This window comes from Theropithecus gelada, chromosome 11 (assembly GCF_003255815.1).
Source record: "Theropithecus gelada isolate Dixy chromosome 11, Tgel_1.0, whole genome shotgun sequence".
NCBI lineage: Eukaryota > Metazoa > Chordata > Mammalia > Primates > Cercopithecidae > Theropithecus > Theropithecus gelada.
Window position 1 is genome coordinate 82,464,821 of NC_037679.1, and position 22,874 is coordinate 82,487,694.

Here is a 22,874-nt window from a genome sequence, read left to right on the forward strand (position 1 = left end):
TTTTTTTTTTTTTTTTTTTTTTTTTTTGAGACGGAGTCTCACTGTGTCTCCCAGGCTGGAGTGCAGTGGCGTGATCTCGGCTCACTGCAAGCTCCGCCTCCCGGGTTCACGCCATTCTCCCGCCTCAGCCTCCCAAGTAGCTGGGACTACAGGCGCCCGCCACCGTGCCCGGCTAATTTTTTGTATTTTTAGTAGAGACGGGGTTTCACCATGTTAGCCAGGATAGAGGGCAAGTCTTGCTGAGGCTGCTGTAGGGAATGGGGGTGAGATTCCCAGGTCACTGGAGTTCTGTACCTAGTAGAGTTGTGGCTGCCTCTGCTGAGTCATGCAGGTTGTCAGGGGGAAGTGGAGGAAAGCCAGCAGTCACAGGCCTTACCCAGCTCCCACACAAACTGAAGGGCCGGTCTTACTCCCACCGTGTCCCCCAACAACTGCCCTGAGTCTGTTTCCAGGCAGAGGGTGAGACTGGCCTGAAAATTTGCCCGAGGCTGTTCGCCTCCCAGCTGCAAAAGAAAAGGGCTGCAGTTCTTGCCCCACCTGTGAAGTCTGCATGCCGGATTCGTGCCCTTCCCTGAGTTCTGGCCAGGAGCCTTCTTGCCCTGTTTAAATTATTAGAGTTCGACTAGAAATTTTGAATTCCTTCTCCCTGTGGAGTTTTACCCCCTGCTCCTCTGGCCAACCTCCCTCTGGATCCCTGTGGTGTCAGGCAGGAATGGGCTGCCTGGGGACCCAGCAAGCTCCCACTGCCTTTCTGCTGCTTCCTCTTCCCCTGTATTTCGCTTGCCTGAGTCTGACTTAGCTCCAGGTAAAGTCAGAAATTTCTTCTGCAAACAGACCTTCAGCCTCTCCAGTGCGGGGGTGTGTTTTGGAGAGGAGGGTCTCCCTTTCCCACTTCCACAGTTGGGGCACTCACAGTATTTGGGGGTCTCCCAGGCCCTGCAGGAGCAATCTGCTTCCTTCACAGGGTCTGTGAGCCCTCTCAGGATTGCTGGCTTGTTCTTGCAGTTGATCTGGAGCTAAAATTCACAGTGTAAGCCTCTGCATGCTGCTCTGTCTGAAGCTGCAATCTAGTCCTGCCTCCTGTTTGCCATGATCCCAGGAGCTCCCCTGCAAATAAATTATGATCGCAAGGTCCCAACATAGGCTGTTTGCAAGCTGAGGAGCAAGGAGAGCCAGTCCGAGTCCCAAAACTGAAGAACGTGGAGTCCGATGTTCGAGGGCAGGGAGCATCCAGCATGGGAGAAAGATGTAGGTGGGGAGTCTAGGCCCATCTCATCTGTCTTTTAATATCTTTTCTTTTTTCTTTTTTTTTTTTTTTTTTTTTTTTTTGAGACGGAGTCTCACTGTGTTGCCCAGGCGGGAGTGCAGTGGCCGGATCTCAGCTCACTGCAAGCTCCGCCTCCCGGGTTTACGCCATTCTCCTGCCTCAGCCTCCCGAGTAGCTGGGACTACAGGCGCCCGCTGCCTCGCCCGGCTAGTTTTTTGTATTTTTTAGTAGAGACAGGGTTTCACCGGGTTAGCCAGGATGGTCTTGATCTCCTGACCTCGTGATCCGCCCGTCTCGGCCTCCCAAAGTGCTGGGATTACAGGCTTGAGCCACCGCGCCCGGCCTAATATCTTTTCTAACTAACCTGTAAGCTCCATGAAGACAGTCTAGCTCTTTTTCATCTCATGTCCCTCACTATACCTAACGAGGACCTTATTAAAAGTGAGTTGACTGGCTGGGTGCAGTGGCTTACGCCTGTAATCCCAGCATTTTGGGAGGCTGAGGCAGGTGGATTACTTGACCTTAGGGAGTTCAAGACCAGCCTGGGCAACATGGCGAAACCCCATCTCTACAAAAAATAATTACCCAGCTGTGGTGGGGTGTGCCTGTAGTCTCACGTACTATGGAGCCTGAGATGAGAGAATCACCTGACCCTGGGGAGGTCAAGGCTGCAGAAAGCTGTGATCACGCCACTGCAGTACAACCTGGGCGACAGAGTGGGACTCTGTCTCAAAAAAAAAAAAAAATTAATTGACGTGGTAGTTCCCACAATGAGTACCAGTTGGACCACATTATTGGCAGTGTGTCCAGGGGAACAGATGTTCACATTCAAATCCGTGAAACTGGAAACAAAAAACAACAATCATGACATTGATTGATAGTGATGTTTACTATGTCAGACTGTTTAAGCTCAGCTATAAAATAGACTCTCAGCCGGGGTTGGGGGTGGCTCATGCTTGTAATCCCAGCACTTTGGGAGGCCGAGGCGGGCAGATCACCTGAGGTCAGGAATTCGAGACCAGCCTGGCCAACATGGTGAATGAATCCCCACCTCTACTAAAAATACAAAAATTAGCCAGGCATGGTGGCATGCACCTGTAATCCCAGCTACTCGGGAGGCTGAGGCAAGAGAATCACTTGAACCTGGGAGGCGGAGGTTGCATTGAGCCAAGATCATGCCATCACACTCCAGCCTGGGCAACAGAGCAAGATTCCATCTCAAAAAATAAAATAGACTCTCATACTGTCATCTTTACATTTTGATTTCAGAGATTCTCAAACATTTAAATACTGGCACTTGACCCAGATGCTAATTCTTGCTTGATGCACTATTTATCTGTATCAAATTATAGTCCCGTTCCTTTGAATTTCTTTTTTTTTTTTTTTTTTTTTTTTGAGACAGTGTCTCGCTCTGTTGCCCAGGCTGGAGTGCAGTGGCTCTGCCTCAGCCTCCCGAGCAGCTGGGATTACAGGTACCCACCACCAAGCCTGGCTAATTTTTGTACTTTTAGTAGAGATAGAGTGTCACCATCTTGGCCAAGCTGGTCTTAAACTCCTGACCTTGTGATCCACCTGCCTCAGCCTCCCAAAGTGCTTGGATTACAGGCGTGAGCCACCACGCCCGGCCTGAATTTCACACTCAAAACCTCTCCTTCCTGAGAAAACAGCACCCCTGGGTGCTTAGAAGATATTTTTGGTCTATTGCAAGAAAATATGTATTAGCTGGCAGGGCATGTCCTGGTAACATGGCAGACAGTGCAAGGGTGAGGAGAGGGGTGTCTTGCTGAATAATGTGTCTCCACCCATTTCCTAAATTCCCTTGGTAACAGATGGGTCATCATTTGAATTGCATTATAAAAAGCTGTCTTCAAATCTGAAGCACAATCTTGAGGGCAGATGCCTCTTTCTGAAAGCTCTTCTCCTTATTCATCTAACCCAGGTCCTCAGCCAGCAGAGCCATGTTCCTCAAGAGCACCACGGGTTTATTTCATTTTCCTACATCACTGACCCGAATATGCCGGGCGCCATGGGGACTCCGGCTTTGGGAGAAGCTGACGTTGTTATCCCCAGGAATAGCTGTCACTCTGGTCCAGATGGCAGGCAAGAAGGACTACCCTGCACTGCTTTCCTTGGATGAGAATGAGCTCGAAGAGCAGTTTGTGAAAGGACACGGTCCAGGGGGCCAGGCAACTAACAAAACCAGCAACTGTGTGGTGCTGAAGCACATCCCCTCGGGCATCGTTGTAAAGGTAGACAACAGAAGGCCGCTGAGGGGAGAGGCCCCGCCCAAGGGTCTCACAGCCTCCAGAGATTTCTCCCAAGTCTGAATGGGATCAGCTGAAGGGCATTCTCTTTCTGGCTCGGGCCACCCTCTACCAGCCAGGCAGTAGAGGGCACTGCAGATCTCGTCCCATCCCTGAGCCATTCCTCCCTAAGGCAGAACCACCTACAACAGCCTGGGAAGCCTGCTTCCAGGATCTTTTGGAGCCAGGGTATGGCTGCCATCCTTGAATTTGGCAGGCAGCACTGGTGCTTGGCTGCTGCGCCGGAAGCAACATCTTGACAAAGCTAAGCAGTGGCTGATAAAGGCAGGCGCCCGGGCAGCATGGTTCTTTCAAATCCATTCCCACTTCAGGAAGGCTGCCGAGATCCCCAGCATTGCTGTGGGCTCCAAGTCCCTGAGGAGGCAGCAGGCAGGCCTGGGTTGTCGGCTAGGGGTCCCAGCCCTTAGCTGTCCTGGCTGGTTAACATTAGCGTGGCCACGTCCTCCATGTCTCTCTGTCCCCTTTGGTAAATGTCGGTGATACCTCCCCTTCTGGACAGGGAGGACTGAGGGTGAGATCATGGAGGCCAGGCATTTTCCAACCTCAGAAGAAAAAATGCTGTGCACAGCTGCCTATGGGAGTCTTCCTTCTTTACATAAAAAAACAAGTCTCGGCTGGGCGCGGTGGCTCACGCCTGTAATCCCAGCACTTTGGGAGGCCAAGGCGGGCGGATCACGAGGACAGGAGATCGAGACCATCCTGGCTAACACGGTGAAACCCCGTCTCTACTAAAAATGCAAAAAATTAGCCGGGCGAGGCGGCGGGCGCCTGTAGTTCCAGCTACTCCGGAGGCTGAGGCCGGAGAATGGCGTGAACCCGGGAGGCGGAGCTTGCAGTGAGCCGAGATCGCTCCACTGCACTCCAGTCTGGGGGACTAAGCGAGACTCTGTCTCAAAAAAAAAAAAAACAAGTCTCAGGCCAGGCACGGTGGCTCACACCTATAAACCCAGCACTTTGAGAGGCCGAGGTGGGTGGATTACCTGAGGTCAGGAGTTCAAGACCAGTCTGGTCAACATGGCAAAACCCCATCTCTACTAAAAATACAAAAATTAGCCGGGCGTGGTGGCGCGTGCCTGTAATCCCAGCTACTCAGGAGGCTGATGCAGGAGAATCGCTTGAACCCTGGAGGCAGACATTGCAGTGAGCCGAGATCACGCTACTGCACACCAGCCTGGGCAACAGACAAGATTCCCTCTTTAAAAAAAAAAAGACAAGCCTGATCAGAGGGGCTCCCAGTCCATCTGCCTCATGGACTGGAAGCAGCACACAAAAGAGATAGCCAAGGCAAGTGTTTCATGTATAATGATACTGGCAGCAGATACTTACAGACCATGGAAACGTGTGGGAGGAACTGTTCTAAGCAGCATTAACTCTGCAGTCCCCATAACTCCATGTTCATTATTTCCATCACAGTACAGGTGTGGAATCTGGGACACAGAGAGGCTAAGTGACCTGCCCAAGGTCCTGCCACTTAGTAGTTCAAACCATACCCCAAGTCCATGTACCTAACAGCTGCACTTCACAGCTAGGTTTTTGAGCCACGAGCATATCATGTAAAACCTCAATCACTTTTCCTCCTTGAAAAGTGTCATTCATGAGTAACAAAATTCTGAAACATGAGAGTTAATTTTTGTTTAACCTATTTTACATAACTCATTCCAAACTTGCTTTCAGTATTATTCTTTCACCGTAATTTCATAATTTTTTTTTTTTTTTTTTAAGAGACAGGGTCTTGCTTTGTCAGCCAGGCTGGAGTACAGTGGTACAATCATGGCTCAGTATAGCCTCAGACACCTGGGCTCGAGCAATCCTCCCGCCTCAGCCTCCTGAGTAGCTGGGACTGAAGGCATGCACCACCACACTCAATGTTTTTTGTTTTGTTTTTTTTGAGACAGTCTTGCTTTATTGCCCAGTCTGGAGTACAGTGGCGCAATCTCAGCTCACTGCAACCTCCGCCTCCTGGGTTCAAGCAATTCTCCTGCCTCAACCTCCCGAGTAGCTGGGATTACAGGTGCCCATCACCACGCCCAGCTAATTTTTTTGTATTTTTACTAGAGACGGGGTTTCACCATGTTGGCCAGGCTGGTTTCGAACTCCTGACCTCAAGTGATCTGCCCATCTTGGCCTCCCAGAGTGCTAGGATTACAGGCATGAGCCACCGTGTCCGGTCACCCAATTTTTACATTTTTGGTGGAGATGGGGGGTCTTGCTATGTTGCCCATGCTGGTCTCAAACTACAGCCCTCAAGTGATCCTCCCATTTCAGCCCCCAAAGCATTGGGATTATAGGTGTGAGCCACTATGCCTGGCTTGGGATGTATCTTTTATCAAACAGCTTTGCAAGGCACTCACCTGTAATAACTAAGGCATTACATAGTGAATGAGTTATGGTTGACTAATAATAAAGATGCTATTTTCTTCCTTCAGACAGAACTTTATGCTTATGAATGGTGCACACAAAGTGGTTGTTCACTGGCCACAAGCTAGATACATAGTTGATATTTTTATAATTATTTTGGGACTTTAAGTTATTTGAAGGCCACTGTTGCTTCTAAACAAAATAGCACTCCTAAGATTAAAACAATCACAGTGAAAGCCACATAATACAGCAAGGGTGTGAGACACAGGGCAGAGGCAGGAAAGGGGCTGGTCTTCACTGCTACTGACTCATGGGGACTCCTGATAAGGGGCTTTGCCTTCCAGGTTTGTCCCTCTCTATAAAGCGAACAGGTTGTCGTGACCAGCCTGACCAACATGGTGAAACCTCATCTCTACTAAAAATACAAAAATTAACTGGGCATGGTGGCATGCGCCTGTAATCCCAGCTACTTGAGAGACTGAGGCAAGAGAATCGCTTGGACCCAGGAGGCGGAGGTTGCAGTGAGCCAAGATCACTCCATTGCACTCTAGCCTGGGTGACAAGAACGAAACTCTGTCTCAATAAATAAATAAATAAATAAGCAAACAGGTTGAATTTAATAACTTCTGAGGTCCTGTCTGTTTTGTAACATCCTGTGGTTTTCACATTATAAAATATTATCTCTTACAGTGCCATCAGACAAGATCAGTTGATCAGAACAGAAAGCTAGCTCGGAAAATCCTACAAGAGAAAGTAGATGTTTTCTACAATGGTGAAAACAGTCCTGTTCACAAAGAAAAACAAGAAGCAGCGAAGAAAAAACAAGAAAGGAAAAAAAGAGCAAAGGAGACCCTGGAAAAAAAGAAGCTACTGAAAGAACTGTGGGAGTCAAGTAAAAAGGTCCACTGAGAAAAGAATTACAGATTCCAACTGACAGAATCTGCCAGAAGCTCCCAGGGAATAATGGCGGTGAGTTCCATCACCAGCATTATTACAGTGCTTCAAAAGAAATATTTTTGATGAACTTAAAAGACAACAAAGTTATTTAAATGGTGCACTAAACTATAGTGAACAGAGACATGCACGACTCAAGAATAAAACTCGGCGGGCACGGTGGACAGTGCCTCACACCTGTAATCCCAGCACTTCGGGAGGCCGAGGCAGGCAGATCACCTGAGGTCAGCAGTTTGAGAACAGCCTGGCCAACATGGTGAAACCCCGTCTCTACTAAAAATACAAAAACTTAGCCAGGCATGGTGGTGGGTGCCTGTAATCCCAGCTACTTGGGAGACTGAGGCAGGAGAATTGCTTGAACCTGGGAGGCGGAGGTTGCAGTGAGCTGAGATTGCGCCACTGCACTCCAGCCTGGGCAACACCTGGGTGACAGAGCAAGACTCCGTCTCAAAAAAAGTAAATAAATAAAACTAGGTTGAGCACAATGACACACGCCTGTAATCCCAGCACTTTGGGAGGCTAAGGCAGGAAGATCACCTGAGCCCAGGAGCTCAAGATTGCACTGAGCTATCAACACCACTGCACTCCACCTGTCCACTTGTTCTTGTGTGACAGAACAAGACCCTGTCTCTTAAAAAATAAGATAAAACCATAAAGAAACACAGAGTCAGTACTCTACAAGGATAATGGCTACTTCTAGAGGGAAGAAAGTTGTTGTCACTGTGATGAGGCACTTGGAGGGGCTCTGGGATGCGTGACAAAGTTCTATTTCTTCACCTGGGTGGTAGTTAGAAGGGTGTACCCCTATTTCAAGTTGTACCTTTGTGTGATTGTATCTGTTTTGTAATAATAAATTTTTTTTTAAATTAGTAAAGTCAGTTTTTATGGAGAACTGGAGAATTGAGTCAAACATTAGTAGCATTTGGTGGCAACTTCTCATCTGCTGGGAAGCTGCTGCCCAGTGACACTTAAACATTAGTTATCCCGATGTCAGCTCAAGACAGTAAAAGAGAAAACAAGGGCTGGGCGCAGTGGCTCATGCCTGTAATCCCAGCACTTTGGGAGGCCGAGGCGGGGTGGATCACGAGGTCAGGAGTTCAAGACCAGCCTGACCAACATGGTGAAACCCTGTCTCTACTAAAAATACAAAAATTAGCCAGGCATGGTGGCACGTGCCTGTAATCCCAGCTACTCGGGAGGCTGAGGCAGGAGAATTGCTTGAATCCGGGAGGCGGAGGTTGCAGTGAGCTGAGATTGCGCCACTGCACTCCAGCGTGAGTGACAGAGCAAGATTCTTGTTTCAAAAAAAAAAAAAAAAAAAGATGGTTGGAAGAGTTAAAGGCTCCGTTCCTTGTCCATCTGCTCCATTAGCTTCTAGGCTGCATGATGCCCAGTTGTGCCTCTGATGTAGAAATACATTCCCTGCGTGTTCATTTACAAGATTTGTAAAGGTGAGGTTCCAGAATCTGATTGCTTATAAATTTACATTACTCAAGCTGGATTTGACCTTAGAGTTTTGTTGGTTTGGTTTTGGTTTTTTTTTGTTTTTTTTCTTTTTTTTTTTTTTTTTTTTTGAGACGGAGTCTCGCTCTGTCGCCCAGGCTGGAGTGCAGTGGCCGGATCTCAGCTCACTGCAAGCTCCGCCTCCCAGGTTCGCGCCATTCTCCTGCCTCAGCCTCCCGAGTAGCTGGGACTACAGGCGCCCGCCACTGCGCCCAGCTAGTTTTTTGTATTTTTTAGTAGAGACGGGGTTTCACCGTGTTAGCCAGGATGGTCTCGATCTCCTGACCTCGTGATCCGCCCGTCTCGGCCTCCCAAAGTGCTGGGATTACAGGCTTGAGCCACCGCGCCCGGCCTTTTTTGTATTTTTTAGTAGAGACGGGGTTTCACCGTGTTCGCCAGGATGGTCTCGATCTCCTGACCTCATGATCCGCCCGTCTCAGCCTCCCAAAGTGCTGGGATTACAGGCTTGAGCCACCGCGCCCGGCCTGGTTTTGTTTTTTTTAAAGCCATGCTTAATAACTTGGCTTGTTAGAACTCTTCTGGAGTCCACCTAGAAAACAAATAGGGAAAAATACTGGGAGGTGAGAAGGCCATTGTGAGATTGCCAGTTGCAGGGCCTGCTTCAGTTCTGCAGTCTGTCCAGCAGCCTAGGCCGCATGTCCAGTGCATACATTCAAGCACACCTTTCACTTTGAGGCTGCCAATGAAGGCTCTTCTCACCTCAGTGACCGCTTTGGACGCTTACACATTCAATGCAGGGCTCATTTCACACCTCCTGTTGCGAGTGTACAAGACCTTTCCCCAGCCCAAACTCCCTTTAGAAAATAAAGTCTCTAGAATGACACCTAAGAAATCAGTAATAGTAGGAAGGGAAATTTGGAGCTGGAGATGAGGGACAGTGTTTCCCATTTGTCTCCTCTCTCATACCTTTGCAACTTTCTGCCACATGCAGGAAGGGGACACAGCACCCATTTCCCTAGAGCCTGTTCCTGTTGGCCTTCTGCCTTGTCACAGCTGAGAATTTGCCTGATGCCTGCATCAAAGACAAGTCTCATTTGTCTACTGCTCAGCAAAGCAAATTCTCATTACAGGCATTTAGGGCCTAAGATACAGAGTAAGAATTAAAATCCCTTTGAGAGGCATTGTCAGAGACCACCAGGTGGATTCTCAACACATCCAGTGTGGCCCATTTTTTCCCTGGCACCAAAGCAGATGATTCTTCCAGTGAGCACCTTATGAAGTAGCTTGAATTTAGGGGCCGCACTTTATGAAAAAGATTCCTCTAGCACCCAGCAAAAGTTCACAGGATAAGCACCTATGAACTGAGAATGGCCTAACCATGGGGCAATAGGCCAACTCAATAATATTGCTCCTGGCTGGGCAGGGTGGCTCATGCCTATAATCCCAGCACTTTGGGAGGCCAAGGCGGGTGGGTCACCTGAGGTCAGGAGTTCAAGACCAGCCTGACCAACATGGTAAAATCCCCTCTCTACTAAAAATACAAAAATTAGCTGGGAGTGGTGGCACGCTCCTGTAATCCCAGCTACTCCAGAGGCTAAGCTGGGAGAATCGCTTGAACCTGGGAGGCAGAGATTGCAGTGAACCAACATCAAGCCACTGCACTCTAGCGTAGGCAACAGAGGGAGACTCCATCTAAAAAAAAAATAATTTTTAAGAAAAAACTGCTTCTGGTATTTTTTTTTTCCTAGCATACACTTACATTTGCTGCTGCATTTAAAATATACCGATAATGCAACTTCACTTTATCCCTACCTCCGACTTAGCAAACACATTCTTTCCCCAGCCAACTGTGCTAATGATGTCATCACCAAAATGTTTCCGGGTCAGGTGGGAAAATATACTTTGAACAGGTATCTCCTACCTCTTGTAAAAAGTAAAGTAGAGGTTCCTCTCCAAAGACTTTCCTCCCCATTTAATTTGGAATAAATAGTAACTTCTCTTAGAAGCAAAATTTATTCAAAGACCTATGCTAACATTCTTAATTATCTGCTAGCCGTGGTAAACAAATCAATGTACTTTATGTTCTTAGCTCCCACAGTGTAGCCTAAATATTTGCCTGGCATGCTTATACTGGTCCAAGCAAGCATTAGGTCATAGCCTGTTCCTCTTCCTTATTTAAAAGTGTTTTTACCTTTCTCACCATTCCACAAGTTACTTCCTCTTTCCTTTGTTCTCCTCTGCCTTTGCCTCTTTTAAAAAGTTCTAAGTTGCTAGCCAATCAGGACAAATAGAGAATGTGAGGTCCCGTTCCAGCCAATGGAAACCAGACACAGCCGTAGGGTGGATGCGTCAGGTTATAAATGACCCGGTCTCTTTGTTCGGTGTACTCTCGGCAAAACTGGCGAGCGTACCCTTTCAGCAAGAAGTAAAACTGGCCTTGCTAAGTAAATGAATGTTCAAGTGCTATTTCTTTACGGCACCGGGGAACAAGCATTTCAAACACTTTCATGAGAGATTATTTAAAACAGCACTTCTTTAGATGAGGCATGGTGATTCACACCTATAATCCCAGTACTTTGAGAGGCTAAGGTGGAAGGATCACTTGAGCCCAGGATCCAACCTAGGCAACATAGTGAGACCTCATGTCTACAAAAAAAATTTTTTTTCCACACACCCACTCATTCAATACAAAAAGTATTTTAAAAATTATTCAGGCGTAGTGGCACACACCTGTAGTTCCAGCCACTAGGGAGGCTGAAGTGGGAGGATTGCTTGAAGGAGGTTGAGGCTGTGATGAGCCAAGATTACATTACTGCACTCCAGCCTGGGTGGCAAAACAAGACCCTGTCTCAAAAAAATAAAACCACGTAAGAATTCAAGGAACCCGGCCGGGCGCGGTGGCTCAAGCCTGTAATCCTAGCACTTTGGGAGGCCGAGACAGGCGGATCACGAGGTCAGGAGATCGAGACTATCCTGGCTAACCTGGTGAAACCCCGTCTCTATTAAAAAATACGAAAAACTAGCCGGGCGAGGTGGCAGGCGCCTGTAGTCCCAGCTACTCGGGAGACTGAGGCAGGAGAATGGCGTAAACCCGGGAGGTGGAGCTTGCAGTGAGCTGAGATCCGGCCACTGCACTCTAGCCTGGGTGACAGTGAGACTCCGTCTCAAAAAAAAAAAAGAATTCAAGGAACCCACATTTTAATACAAATTGTTAATGAAAATAAGCTTTATTACATCAAGTAATAAATACATACAAAGATGCAAACAGTTTTAGTCATTTTCTTCCAGATGTTTTTATCAACTTACAATAAACGCGGAACTGAGATCTACTTACAGTCTTAGTATGAAAATGTTCGGGGGTCCTTGTTAGGTTTGGTGGGTTGCTCTTTCTTCTGTATTTATAACTTGTGCATTTTTAAAAATTGACTTTGAAGCACTAATAGTCATGCAAATGCTTAAGCAAAAAAGAAGTTACATTAAGCAGAACCTACACTGTATGGCAAATGGGAACCAGCTACTAAGTAAAGGGTGCTGTCAATATGCATTAAAAACAAAATCCCTAGAGCGGTGTTAGCTTATGAAAAGGAACAAAGAACACCGTGGGTAACAAATGCATTCAAAAGAGAAGATTAAAGGGAGACAATGGTGTCTTGGAGGCAAACTACAGTTTGCTGTAAGATAACTTTACGTGCATCTTTTAAATCAATGCTAAAAAAACAAAAAAACCTGGGCAGTTCCTAACTACTTAAAATGCAAATCCTAATTAACAGCAAAATCTTTTCTCAATCTTTGAGACTGTAGGTTCAGAGCCAAGTGAACCATGGGAGGAAAAAACAAACTGTAACCATTTTGAAAACAAGGGTTTCATCTGAACAGGGGAGATGAACTGTAACTTCTCATCTTGTAAAAAGATGGAAATCCTTCAAAACCAACAAGGCAGCTAGGATCTGGCATTCCGTTCCGTTTCTGCTAAGCACTCCCGAACCAGTCCTCTAGCGTGAATGATGCCTGAAAGAGAGGCAGAGACCTGAGATCAGCCGGTGCACAGGACCAGCCAGCAGAGCCCATTCTGGAACAGGAAGAGGATCCATCCTTCCACAGCCTGTCCACAAAACCCTCAGACAGAAAGAGAACTGGGGGAACCTATATCCAAGCAACCCTGAAGGATGCTAACAATCCCATCCCCCTAAAGCCCTTCCCTCCTCACCACAACTCTTCATGTCTCTCTAAACATTTTTTCCTGCATTCAAGGTGGCACCAGCAAGCTGTCCTTCTATGACACTGTTGAATAAAAGACGTGTCTCCACCCAAATTCTTTTGCTTGACCCACTGTTGAGATTTTTCTCTGGCTTCTTCAGTCTGAATTCTAGAAAGGGCTTGACCAGCGTAAGTAAGCAAGAGAATGGCTCCAGCTACACACATGAGGGCGCAGAGGACTGACTGCTGCCCATGCAGGACCCTGGGTCCACGGGGACATCCCCACAAGACTCTGCAGCTACATTCTGCCCAATGAATCTTCCCCAATCTTTTGTCTCTATGGTTTGGTGGTTACCTTTTTTTCTTTCTGCCTCTACTGAACTTCATAAAATATGACCTTTTAATAGACACTGAGGATTCTGTTCCTTCTAATCCATGACTCCCAGAGACCACTGGGAATGACATCCCACATCATCGCCCCACAAATCTTAGAATCTAACTCAGAGCCTTGGAGAATGTTTTGTGTGAGGACCAGACAGCAAATATTTTGGGCTTTGCAGGCTACACAGTGTCACAACTACTACACTCAAATGTTTTTTGAGACAGCATCTTGCTGTCACCCAGGATGGAGTGCAGTGGCCACAATCACAGTTCACTGCAGCCTCAACCTCCCAGGATCAGATCACCTGATCACCTCCCACCTCAGCCTCTGGAGAAGCTGGGACTATAGGCACACACCACCATGCCTGGCTGTTTTATTATTATTTGTAGAGATGGGAGTCTCACTATGTTGTTCAGGCTGAACTCAAGCTCCTGGCTTCAGCCTCCCAAACTGCTGGATTACAGGCATGCACCACCACACCTAGCCCCACAAACCTTTATTTATGAACACTTAAGTCTGAATTTCACATAACTTTCACACGTCCCAAAATCATTGTTTTTTTCAACCATTAAGAACGATGCCTGTCACGGTGGCTCACACCTGTAATCCCAGCACTTTCGGAGGCAAGGGCGGTTAGCCACTTGAGGTCAGGAGTTTGAGACCAGCCTGGCCAACATGGTAAAACCCCATCTCTACTAAAAATACAAAAATTAGCTGGGCGTGGTAGTGAGCACCTATAATCCCAGCTACTCAGGAGGCTGAGGCAGGAGAATTGCTTGAACCCAGGAGGCAGGGGTTGCAGTGAGCCGAGATCGCACCACTGCATTCCAGCCTGGGTGACAGAGCAAGACTCCGTCTCAAAAAGAAAAAAGAAAAACACACTATTCTTGGCTCTTGGCTCGTGGGCTGCAGTTGCCAACCAACCTACAACGCTCCTATGCTCCTAACTCCCTGACCCCTCTATGACATGTTTTCACCCTGCTGTGACATGAGCTTGGTCAGCTTGGGCTTGGCTGTTGGCCAAGGGGTGGCACTGGGTCTTCCTTGTTACTGCAAGACTGGCAGCTAGTACGCATTTGCTGACTTGAAGCAGTGCCTTTTATGGGCAACTGCAAATCACCTGTTGGACTTTGGGACCCAGCATCTTCCCAGGAATTTCCATTCGGGTAACCAGCACCCCTGCTACCAGAGAGCGGCCCTGGGACCACCCAACTCTCTGGGCGAGACCAGGGTTGGGTTCTGCATCCCTTCCCCAGGCCCTCTTCAATCACATCCTCTAACCCTGCTGGTCCCAACCTAGCTTTGAGATCCGTCAACCTCTTCACAAAGGCTGCATGAACTCCAGAGCAACCCCGCTCCTGGCAGCAGCCTGTCCTCAACTGGCCCTCGTGTCACTGGGGTCATGACTTCAACTACAGCCCCCATATTTCCTACAGATTTACAACCAAAGAATGTTCCTCTCCCAGGCCAGGCATGGTGGCTCACGCATGTAATTCCAGCACTTTGGGAGGCCGAGGTGGGTAGATCACAAGGTCAAGAAATTGAGACCATCCTGGCCAACCAACATGGTAAAACCTGGTCTCTACTAAAAATACAAAAACTAGCTGGGCGTAGTGGCGCACATCTGTACTCCCAGCTACTTGGGAGGCTGAGGCAGGAGAATCGCTTGAACCCGGGAGGAGGAGGCTGCAGTGAGCCGAGATTGCGCCACTGCACTCCAGCCTGGGTGACACAGCAAGACTCCATCTCAAAAAAAAAAAAAAAAAAAAAATGTTCCCCTCCCAGGTCGCTTCTCCAGCCTTTTTAAGAACCCCAAGTCCCGGGCCAGGCACAGTGGCTCACGCCTGTAATGCCAGCACTTTGAGTGGCCAAGGCAGGCAGATCACCTGAGGTTGGGAGTTCAAGACCAGCCTGACAACATGGAGAAACCCTGTCTCTACTGAAAATACAAGGGCCGGGCGCGGTGGCTCAAGCCTGTAATCCCAGCACTTTGGGAGGCCGAGACGGGCGGATCACGAGGTCAGGAGATCGAGACCATCCTGGCTAACACAGTGAAACCCCCGTCTCTACTAAAAAATACAAAAAAAACTTAGCCGGGCGAGGTGGCAGGCGCCTGTAGTCCCAGCTACTCGGGAGGCTGAGGCAGGAGAATGGCGTGAACCCGGGAGGCGGAGCTTGCAGTGAGCTGAGATCCGGCCACTGCACTCCAGCCTGGGCGACAGAGCGAGACTCTGTCTCAAAAAAAAAAAAAAAAGAAAATACAAAAAATTAGCCGGGCCTGGTGGCACATGCCTGTAATCCCAGCTACTTAGTAGGCTGAGGCAGGAGAATCGCTTGAACCCGGGCGGAGGTTGCGGTGAGCCAAGATTGCACCATTGCATTGCAGCCTGGGCAACAAGAGTAAAACTCCGTCTCCCAAAAAAAAAAAAAAAGGACCAGTCTCCCCTCATCTTGAATGAGTTCATGGGCTATGGCTCCGCTGCACTATCGCCTTCTAAAATAGAAATCCTGCTCTCCCTCCATTCCCTTTTTATTTCAGGAGATAGCAATCTATTTAACCTCCTTTCAAAATCAGCCGGGCAGTCACACCTTAACTTGAGTTCCCTTGTGCTCTGTCATCTCCTGCCTGCCCTCCTTCTCCAGTCATTAAAGAACAAATTGCTCGGCCGGGCGCGGTGGCTCAAGCCTGTAATCCCAGCACTTTGGGAGGCCGAGACGGGTGGATCACGAGGTCAGAAGATCGAGACCATTCTGGCGAACACAGTGAAACCCCGTCTCTACTAAAAAATACAAAAAACTAGCCGGGCGAGATGGCGGGTGCCTGTAGTCCCAGTTACTTGGGAGGCTGAGGCAGGAGAATGGCGTAAACCCGGGAGGCGGAGCTTGCAGTGAGCTGAGATCCAGCCACTGCACTCCAGCCCGGGCGACAGAGCGAGACTCCGTCTCAAAAAAAAAAAAAAAAAAAAAAAGAACAAATTGCTCTCAGCCTCCCACCCCAGACCCACACACTTCCTTGGGTCTCGCTCCAAAGAGGTGACAGCAGAGGGCAGTGCAGACACCAAAGAACCCTGAGCCTGGCTTCCCTAGGACCAGTGTCGGCCAACAGAAGCAGACCAGGCAGGAGGCAGGAGGGAGAGTGGTGGCGGCCAGGGTGGGCGGGTGGTTTGAACACACCCTTGAAAGCCAGCAGACCCCCTGGCAGCACACAGGGTAAGAAGGGCTCCCTGGCTGGGCTGCCCTTCCCGGAAGACCCCTCTGAAGGCATCCGGCCCCCCAGGCCCCTCACCACCGCCCGCCTGAGGCCTCCACAGCAGACAGCAACTCTGTGACAAGACAGGAGCTCCGATGAAGGAGCCCCATCCCCAGCCTGCCCTCCCACGTTTTCCCCAAAAGTCTTTCCAGAGTTAAAGGCCTAGACTGTGGTCACGGCAGGGCAGCGGGGCCGGGCTCACCGCGCTTCAGTCTCTCCATGGCACTCTTGCTCCCCGCGTACGTGGGTCTGATCTCCTTCCCCAGCTCTTCAATGATGGCCAGCAGCTCCGCGTATTTGCTTTGGGGCACTTGGCTGTTCCCAGTTCCCTAGAATCAGAAAGAAATTGGTTCAGCAAAATTAGCTGGGCATGTTGGTGGGCGCCTGTAGTCCCAGTTACTCAGGAGGCTGAGGCAGGAGAACTGCTTGGACCGGACCCACGAGGCAGAGGTTGCAGTGAGCCAAGATCGCTCCACTGCACTCTAGCCTGGGCGACAGAGCAAGACTCCATCTCAACATCTCAAAAAAAAAAAAAAAAGGGGTTCAGCAGCCTGACCCCAAGGCCACAGGCAGGTGGGTGGAGAGGCCCCTGGGCCGGTCAGAGGAGGGAACACAGTCCAGCCTTAGACTCCTGGGGTAGCCACCTCAGCTGGGCCAAGGCACGTCCCATTCTAGGGGACAACTACAGGTTAGGGAGATGGTCCTCACCCTCCTATCGTCACACACTCAGGAAGACCACCCAGTCGCCTCCAGGAAGCAAGTGTATCATCTCCAATGAACAAAACAGGGGAACCAGCTCATCTTGGCACAAAAGAGTCCAAACAGCATTTCCCAGGATGCAGATGAGTAGGAGGGCACATCCCAGGTGCTGAGCCTCCAAGCCAGTGGGGAGACAGAGGCCACACCTGGGCCACCAGGACCACAGCCATCGGCCATGGCCCCGCCAGAGCCTGGAATGCATTCCCTTCTCTCATCCTCCCACCCACAGGGCCCACCCCCCAGAAAACCTTTCCTCCCACCACCACTGGGAGCCCCACAGCAAGCACCCGGATCAGCGAGGCTGGGCTCCCGGCAGGCCCGCAAGCCCAGACCACCTCCCCTTGGCTGCCTCCTCCCAGAGCTGCACCAGCTCCCTGGGCAAGGTCCTCGCCTCCTCCCTCCTCCACCGCCGCCTCTGTCCCCTGGCCTTGCGCTCTGTCCTCCTGTCCTCATCTTGGTCCAGCTGCTCTGCCTCCCCACGGCACTGCCTCCAGGCCTCACGGGCCTCCTGCCTGTCTCGGCGCCGCCGTCGCATGGCCAGAATGTGGCACTGCCACTCCCAGCTGCGCCTCTGCCTGGCCTCCTGCAGCCACCGCTTCTTCAGCTGGTCCCGCTCACGGGCCCGCACCTGCTTCTCCTCCTGGGGCAGGACGGCTTGGCGGGGCATGGCCGGGGAGCCGCCCACTCGGCAAGGAACAGGCTCCGTGGCGACCTCAGAACACTGGCACTGGGGCCCAGCCAGGAGAGCATCTTCCCGCTGGGACCTTCGACAGGGCGGCTCATCCCTTGGAGATGTGGGGTGCAGCTGACATGGTGGCTACCCCATTCCTGCTGTTCCCCAGCCTGGGCTGGGGGTACTAGGATCACCCTTGGGCTGATGAGGAGCCCAGGTCTTGGGCAGTTACCAAGTGGGGGTCACAGTCTGGAAAGTGGTGGAACCAGGCAGCGGCCTCGCCTGGGCCACACTCTCAAACACTGGCCCTTGACAAGAGGCACCTTGGCTCTCGAGACAAGGCCACCTCCTCTCTGCTGGGCCCACGCCCATGGAGAGCAAGTGGGAACCAACCGGCCGTTTTCTGTCCCAGCTTGGAGAGCCAGGGTCAAGGTCAGGCCTCACTTGCCCAGGAAAGAGAAGTGAGGAGACCCACCAGAGGAGCGTGTGGGGTGGGGGCCGCAGCACAGGTCCGGCTGCTGCCCCTTCCTGGTGCTCTCCTGTCCGCTCCACCTCACACGTCCCTGCGAAACACAGTCCCCAGTGCCCTCCATTCTGATGTGTTCTGAGCCGGAGCCCAGTCAGGGCCTTGGGCTGAGAAAGCTCTGTCCCATACTTTCTGCTCCTTCGTCTCTTCTACCAGCTTCTCTCCTCTGATGGTGGGGAGCATGTCTCCCCCCAGCCCTCCCACCATGCCATCACCCCCATTGCCATACCTGGGTGTAGCCTAGGGATGGTGGCCCGTAGTCACTGAGCAGCTGGCGGTACTGTGAAGACGCCATGCTGGTGGAAGGAGAGTGGACACTCCCAGCTGTGGGGTGGGGAGAGAGAGGCCAGGAGTCAGCTCAGCCAGTTGTACCAAGGCAAGGACTCCAGGTCCTGCAATGGCCCTTGCCCAGGACCACACCACCAACTGTAGCAGGATAGAGAACCCTGCTCTCCACCTCCAGTCTGACCAGTGTAGAAGATGGATAATGAAATGTAGCTACAAGGCACTCGGCCATCCCCAGCTCTGTAGCAGCTGCTGGTCCTCACAGAGCTCCGTCCCGTCCAACCAGAACCTTCCAAGCAGCAGGGCTGCTCCCAAAGATAAAATTACTGCCACTCCTGGCCTCATCCCTGCCCATCCCCTCTCCTTGTGTCCTGGCCCCAGAGGCTGAGAACCTAGAGGCCACATCACACCACAAGAGCCCACTGCCATGGAGGCTGGTCCAAACCAGCGGAGCTTCCAAGCCTTTTTGTCCTATGTGCCCAAATCTCTGCTGTGCTCAATGACGGGGAAGATGGGAAGGCCTTAGAGTATTTGAGACCCAACCCAGGCTGGAGACAGGCACGCTGGACATCACATTAGGAATCTAGAGAACACCACGGCCTCTGTGTGCCCCAGATAAAGCCCCTCAACCTCTCTGTGCCTGTCTCCCCCTCCCCAAAGAGGGGACCAGACTCTTGGCAGTCTATGTCCCAACGGCTCTGCATTCCAAGAGAGGAGGGTTGAGGCCCCACATATGGGATGCAACACTGGGGCCTGTCCAGGGCTGCAGTCAGTGACCAAGCAGGGCCCAGCCCAGAACGCAGCCTCCTGGATCTGGGAGGGGAGTCTGAGGCTGGGAGCACGCGGCCCCGCAATGGCGTCCCAGTGGCCATTAGCGGGTAAAGGATATCCTGCAGAATGACAAACAGCGGTAACCATGGAGAATTTACCTAGTCCTCCTCGGCAGCTGCCCGCCTGCCGCCCCCAGAGCCACACGGTCTCTCTCTCTCACACACACAGCGGGCGCTGCAGACTTGGCCTCGGGGATGGACAGCTGGTGCCAGGCTGGCCAAACCCACCAGCTGCTCGCTTGGTGTGGGTGAGGGGAGGGGCAGAGGAGGAAGGAAGTTCAGGGCCTCAGGCTGGGGGAGGCGGGAGGAGCCCTGGAGAACCCTGGCTCCAGGCCCCTCTATTTAGAGACATGGACCTGAGGGAGTTGCCCCAGGGCACACAGCATAGCACCTGCCCCTCCATGCAGGGAGCCAGCTACCTCAGCACCTGCCCCTCTGTCCGGGAGCATCCGGGAGCGGGGACAGCCCCGAGTTGTCTCCCTGAGTCTCAGGCCAGCCCTGGATGCCGCCACTGCAGCCCAGGGTTATGTTCCAGCTTGGGCTGGACCTGGAAACGTGGACTTGGATCCTGAACTGGGCAGAGCACCATGCCACTCCGAGCCTCAGTTTCCATGCCTCCCACATGGGGATGACGAGACACATGTGCTACAGGGACGGGCGGCTTGGGATGGGGAAGCACTACGCCCGCGATATCTGGCACGTCCACAGCCACTGCAGGAATTGGGCAGGGCAATGTCCCCCAGCGCCCCCTCACCACATCAGCCAAACCCCAGTTTCCTGAGCTTCTGATGTGGCAGCAAGTGTGGCATGGGGAACACAGGCTCTGCTGGCAGAGACCTGGGTTTCGATCCTGGTAGCTACACCTCTCTGGCCTCGAGGGCCAGTCTCTGGGAGGGACCATAGAGCACAGCACCCTGGGGGTTTGCAAGATCCCAGCAGCCTGGCAGGAGGGGCGCTAGCCACTTCCCATGCACCCTCGAATCAACTCGGTGTGCCCCCATCTTCTTCCCCAACTGCTTTGCCCACTGCTCCTCACCTCTCCTTTTCTGTCCTCCCCACTGGACTTGGCGCCAGCCCCCCGCCCTCCAGTCCTCAGTTTCTCCATTTGTTAGAGGCAGTGCTTCCCAAAAGAAGGTCTACGGGCTCCAGACCCTACTATTTGATGATACTGGGGTTAGGTTTTGCGGGGCTGATTGGAAGGAGGAATGAGAAATTGTCCCATTTTGGCTGGGGGGACGAGGAGCAATAGCTCGGTGACTCCAATGCTCTGTCCAGGCCAGTACCTTGTTCAGGGTTGGGTGGGGGGTGTCTAGTCCTGGAGGGAGATGGCGGAAATGCCCCGAGTTCCACTCATGGTCACTCCTTCCTGCAGACACAGGGACCGGGACACAGGGACCACGTCAGCGCAGGCCGTCTCGGCGCATCTCAGACAATGAGCGCAGTGTGCAGGAGCGAGGGGTTGGCAGAGGCCAGGAAGCTCCTGGGGCCAGGCGCGGCTCCCCGCCCCCACGCCAGACAAAGAGCGCCGGGGCCTGGGGAGCTGGCGGCCTTCCCGCCACTTGGGGCGCCTGGGGGGCTCTGGGGCGGGGGAGGCGGGGGCTTTGTCTAACTCCGCCACTGCCACCACCGGCCAGGCCGCGGCTTGGCAACCCGTGAGCAGGAGGCAGGGCTGCAGGGCGTGAGGGATGATGACAAGGAAGCCGGAGGAGCAGCGGCGGCAGCGGAGAGTCCATCTTGGATGCAAATGGCAGGAGGGGAGCTGGGGTTCTGTAAAAGGGTCCATGGGGGAGAGGGAGGGGCACCAAAAAGCCCAGATCTGGGGATCTCGGCACTCCTGAAATTCTCCACAGGAGAAAGAGAAGAAAAGCTGAATACAGGTGCAGCCAGCTCAGAACAGGACTTCAGGGGTCCCCGTGAGTGCCGCTATCCCTGTGACCCCAAACCCTGAAGGTCCCAGTTTAGGGCCCCGGCCCCAATGACACCAGGTCAAGCCTGAGCTGTCAGCCTTGCCCAGGCTGGCAACACCAGCCCCTGCCCTCCCCACAGGCCAGAGGAAGAACGCTGCTGGCAGTCCTACCTGGCAACAAAGCCCGTCTTTGTAAGGTCTGCGGACCCCAGAGGAGGTGAGAATGTTTGAGAAGAAAACAGTGGCTGTTTGCTCTTTGGGACTCCGAGCCCACAAGTGAGCAATTCAACTCTCCCTCAGCACCCTGACGCTTAACCCTTTCCTGCCCCTACACCTCAGTGTCCAAGGTTTTTTTAAATATCGTTTTTATGGGTCCTACTTCGGATGTGGGAGGTTTATGAAGTCAACGTTTGCAAACAAGGCCCAAAACTCGAGCAGGAGAGCCAGCGTGGCACCGGTGACCAACGGGGCCACTCCTTTCCCTCCGAGTCCTTACCCCCCACGCCCCGCAACACAACCGCCTTTTGGGAAGTCTGTTTCCGACCAAGTGTCAGAGAAGAGGGGCCCCAGTGAGGTCACAAAGCCCAGCACCTACCAATCCCTCAATGTTGCGCCCACTCCCCATGGCTCCCTCGGTCCCCTGGGCTCAGCCCGAAGCTGCCTGACAACTTCTGGAGGAGTTTCCTGGGAGCGCCCGGCTGCCGCCGCAGCCCCAGGAAGGTCGAGGGGAGCCCCTCCCGGGTTCTGCATCGAGGGCCTTCCCGGATCAGCCCTGGGGGCTCCCAGATGGGGCATCCGCGTGACCCCCTGCCCCCACGCTCGCGCGCGGGCCCTAGCAGCCCCAGGGCTGCGCCAACTTCGTTCACTCCGCGCACACCTTACGGGGATCCCCGCGTGACCGCATGGGGCAGTCCCTGCTCCCACGCGCCCGGCCGAGGCCCCCCGGCCTCCGAGTCCGCTGCCCACCGGCGACCCCATCCCGGTCCCAGTCCCGGCGGCCCCGCGACCTCAGGGCCCGCGGCAGCCCCGCAGCCCTCCGCCCGCGCCGGCCCGCGCAGGGCCTGGCCCTGCCCGCAGCGTCCCCCGCCCGGGCCGCTCCACGACCCCGCTCTCCAGGGCGGCGGGGCCCGGGGCCCCGCGCCCCGCTCCCGGCGCGGCCCGGGCCGCTCCCGACTCCCGCCGGCAGGGGCCCTCGCCGAGCCGCCCAGAAGCGGGAGGAAAAAGGAGACGAGAACAAGCCTCCCCCGCCCTCGCCCTCGCCCGCCGCGCTCCCTGCGATCCGCAGCCGCCGGCGCGGGGGTCACCCCAGGCCGCCCGCCCCGCACCCCCAGCCAAGGCCCTCGGCGTGCGGGGCGCACCAGCGAACTTTGGCGGCGCGGGCTCGGAAATCATGGCGGCGGCAGCGCTGCCCCGGGCCGGGACCCTGAGCCCCCCGCCCCCGGCCTCCGCGGGCGCCCACGGCATCTCCCGGCCGGGGCTGGGCGCGCGGACCCCCAACTTGGCGGCGCTCGGGGCGCGTCGCACGCGGCTCACTCACCGGCGTTGAGGGCGGCGGCGGGCATGTGCGCGGCCAAGTTCGGTTTGTAAGACATCCCCCCGGGCGGCGGGCGCGCCGGGCGCGGCGGGGCCAGGCCGCGAGGGCGGCGGCGGCGGCGGCGAGGCCGGGCGGCAGCGTGGCAGCCCCGCGCCCGTCCGAGCG

At 53.0% G+C, this 22,874-nt stretch overlaps 2 protein-coding genes across 11 annotated transcripts in view; one reads left to right on the forward strand and one right to left on the reverse strand.

Moving 5' to 3' along the window:
• The window catches only part of C11H12orf65 (chromosome 11 C12orf65 homolog), a 27,472-nt gene extending 19,170 nt beyond the window's left edge, over positions 1 to 8,302 (forward strand). For 4 of the 5 annotated variants that reach the window (XM_025401019.1, XM_025401017.1, XM_025401018.1 and 1 more), the window contains 2 exons: positions 3,207 to 3,516; positions 6,640 to 8,302. In XM_025401019.1, the coding sequence (XP_025256804.1) occupies positions 3,226 to 3,516; positions 6,640 to 6,858 (510 nt within the window). In that variant the 5' untranslated portion in view covers positions 3,207 to 3,225 and the 3' untranslated portion in view covers positions 6,859 to 8,302. Of the gene's footprint in view, positions 1 to 714; positions 806 to 3,206; positions 3,517 to 6,639 lie in introns of those variants that run through there. The other variant, XM_025401021.1, reaches the window with a different exon arrangement.
• Positions 8,303 to 11,563: 3,261 nt separating this feature from the next.
• On the reverse strand, positions 11,564 to 22,868 carry CDK2AP1 (cyclin dependent kinase 2 associated protein 1). Of its 6 annotated transcripts, XM_025401024.1 has the most exons (5): positions 22,713 to 22,769; positions 20,553 to 20,635; positions 18,384 to 18,478; positions 16,399 to 16,525; positions 11,564 to 12,375 (listed from the first exon to the last, which is right to left on the reverse strand). In XM_025401024.1, exons 3-5 carry the CDS (start codon positions 18,447 to 18,449, stop codon positions 12,308 to 12,310), a joined length of 261 nt encoding a protein of 86 aa, XP_025256809.1. In that variant the 5' UTR covers positions 18,450 to 18,478; positions 20,553 to 20,635; positions 22,713 to 22,769; the 3' UTR covers positions 11,564 to 12,307. The 6 variants fall into 6 exon arrangements, with proteins under 6 accessions (XP_025256809.1, XP_025256807.1, XP_025256808.1 ...); XM_025401022.1 differs by lacking the exon at positions 20,553 to 20,635 and having other exon boundaries at positions 22,713 to 22,868; XM_025401023.1 differs by lacking the exon at positions 20,553 to 20,635 and having other exon boundaries at positions 18,384 to 18,471; positions 22,709 to 22,847.
• Positions 22,869 to 22,874: the final 6 nt, after the last annotated feature.

What these genes read in the sequence shown, in the direction of transcription:
- CDK2AP1 (XM_025401022.1), bottom strand. Translation starts at nt 22,767, where the DNA reads ATGTCTTACAAACCGAACTTGGCCGCGCACATGCCCGCCGCCGCCCTC. An exon ending in CGCCGCCGCCCTCAACGCCG is followed by an intron (nt 18,479 to 22,712) that starts GTGAGTGAGCCG and finishes CCCACCCCACAG; the next exon opens with CTGGGAGTGTCCACTCTCCT. An exon ending in CATGGAGAGACTGAAGCGCG is followed by an intron (nt 12,376 to 16,398) that starts GTGAGCCCGGCC and finishes CCTCTCTTTCAG; the next exon opens with GCATCATTCACGCTAGAGGA.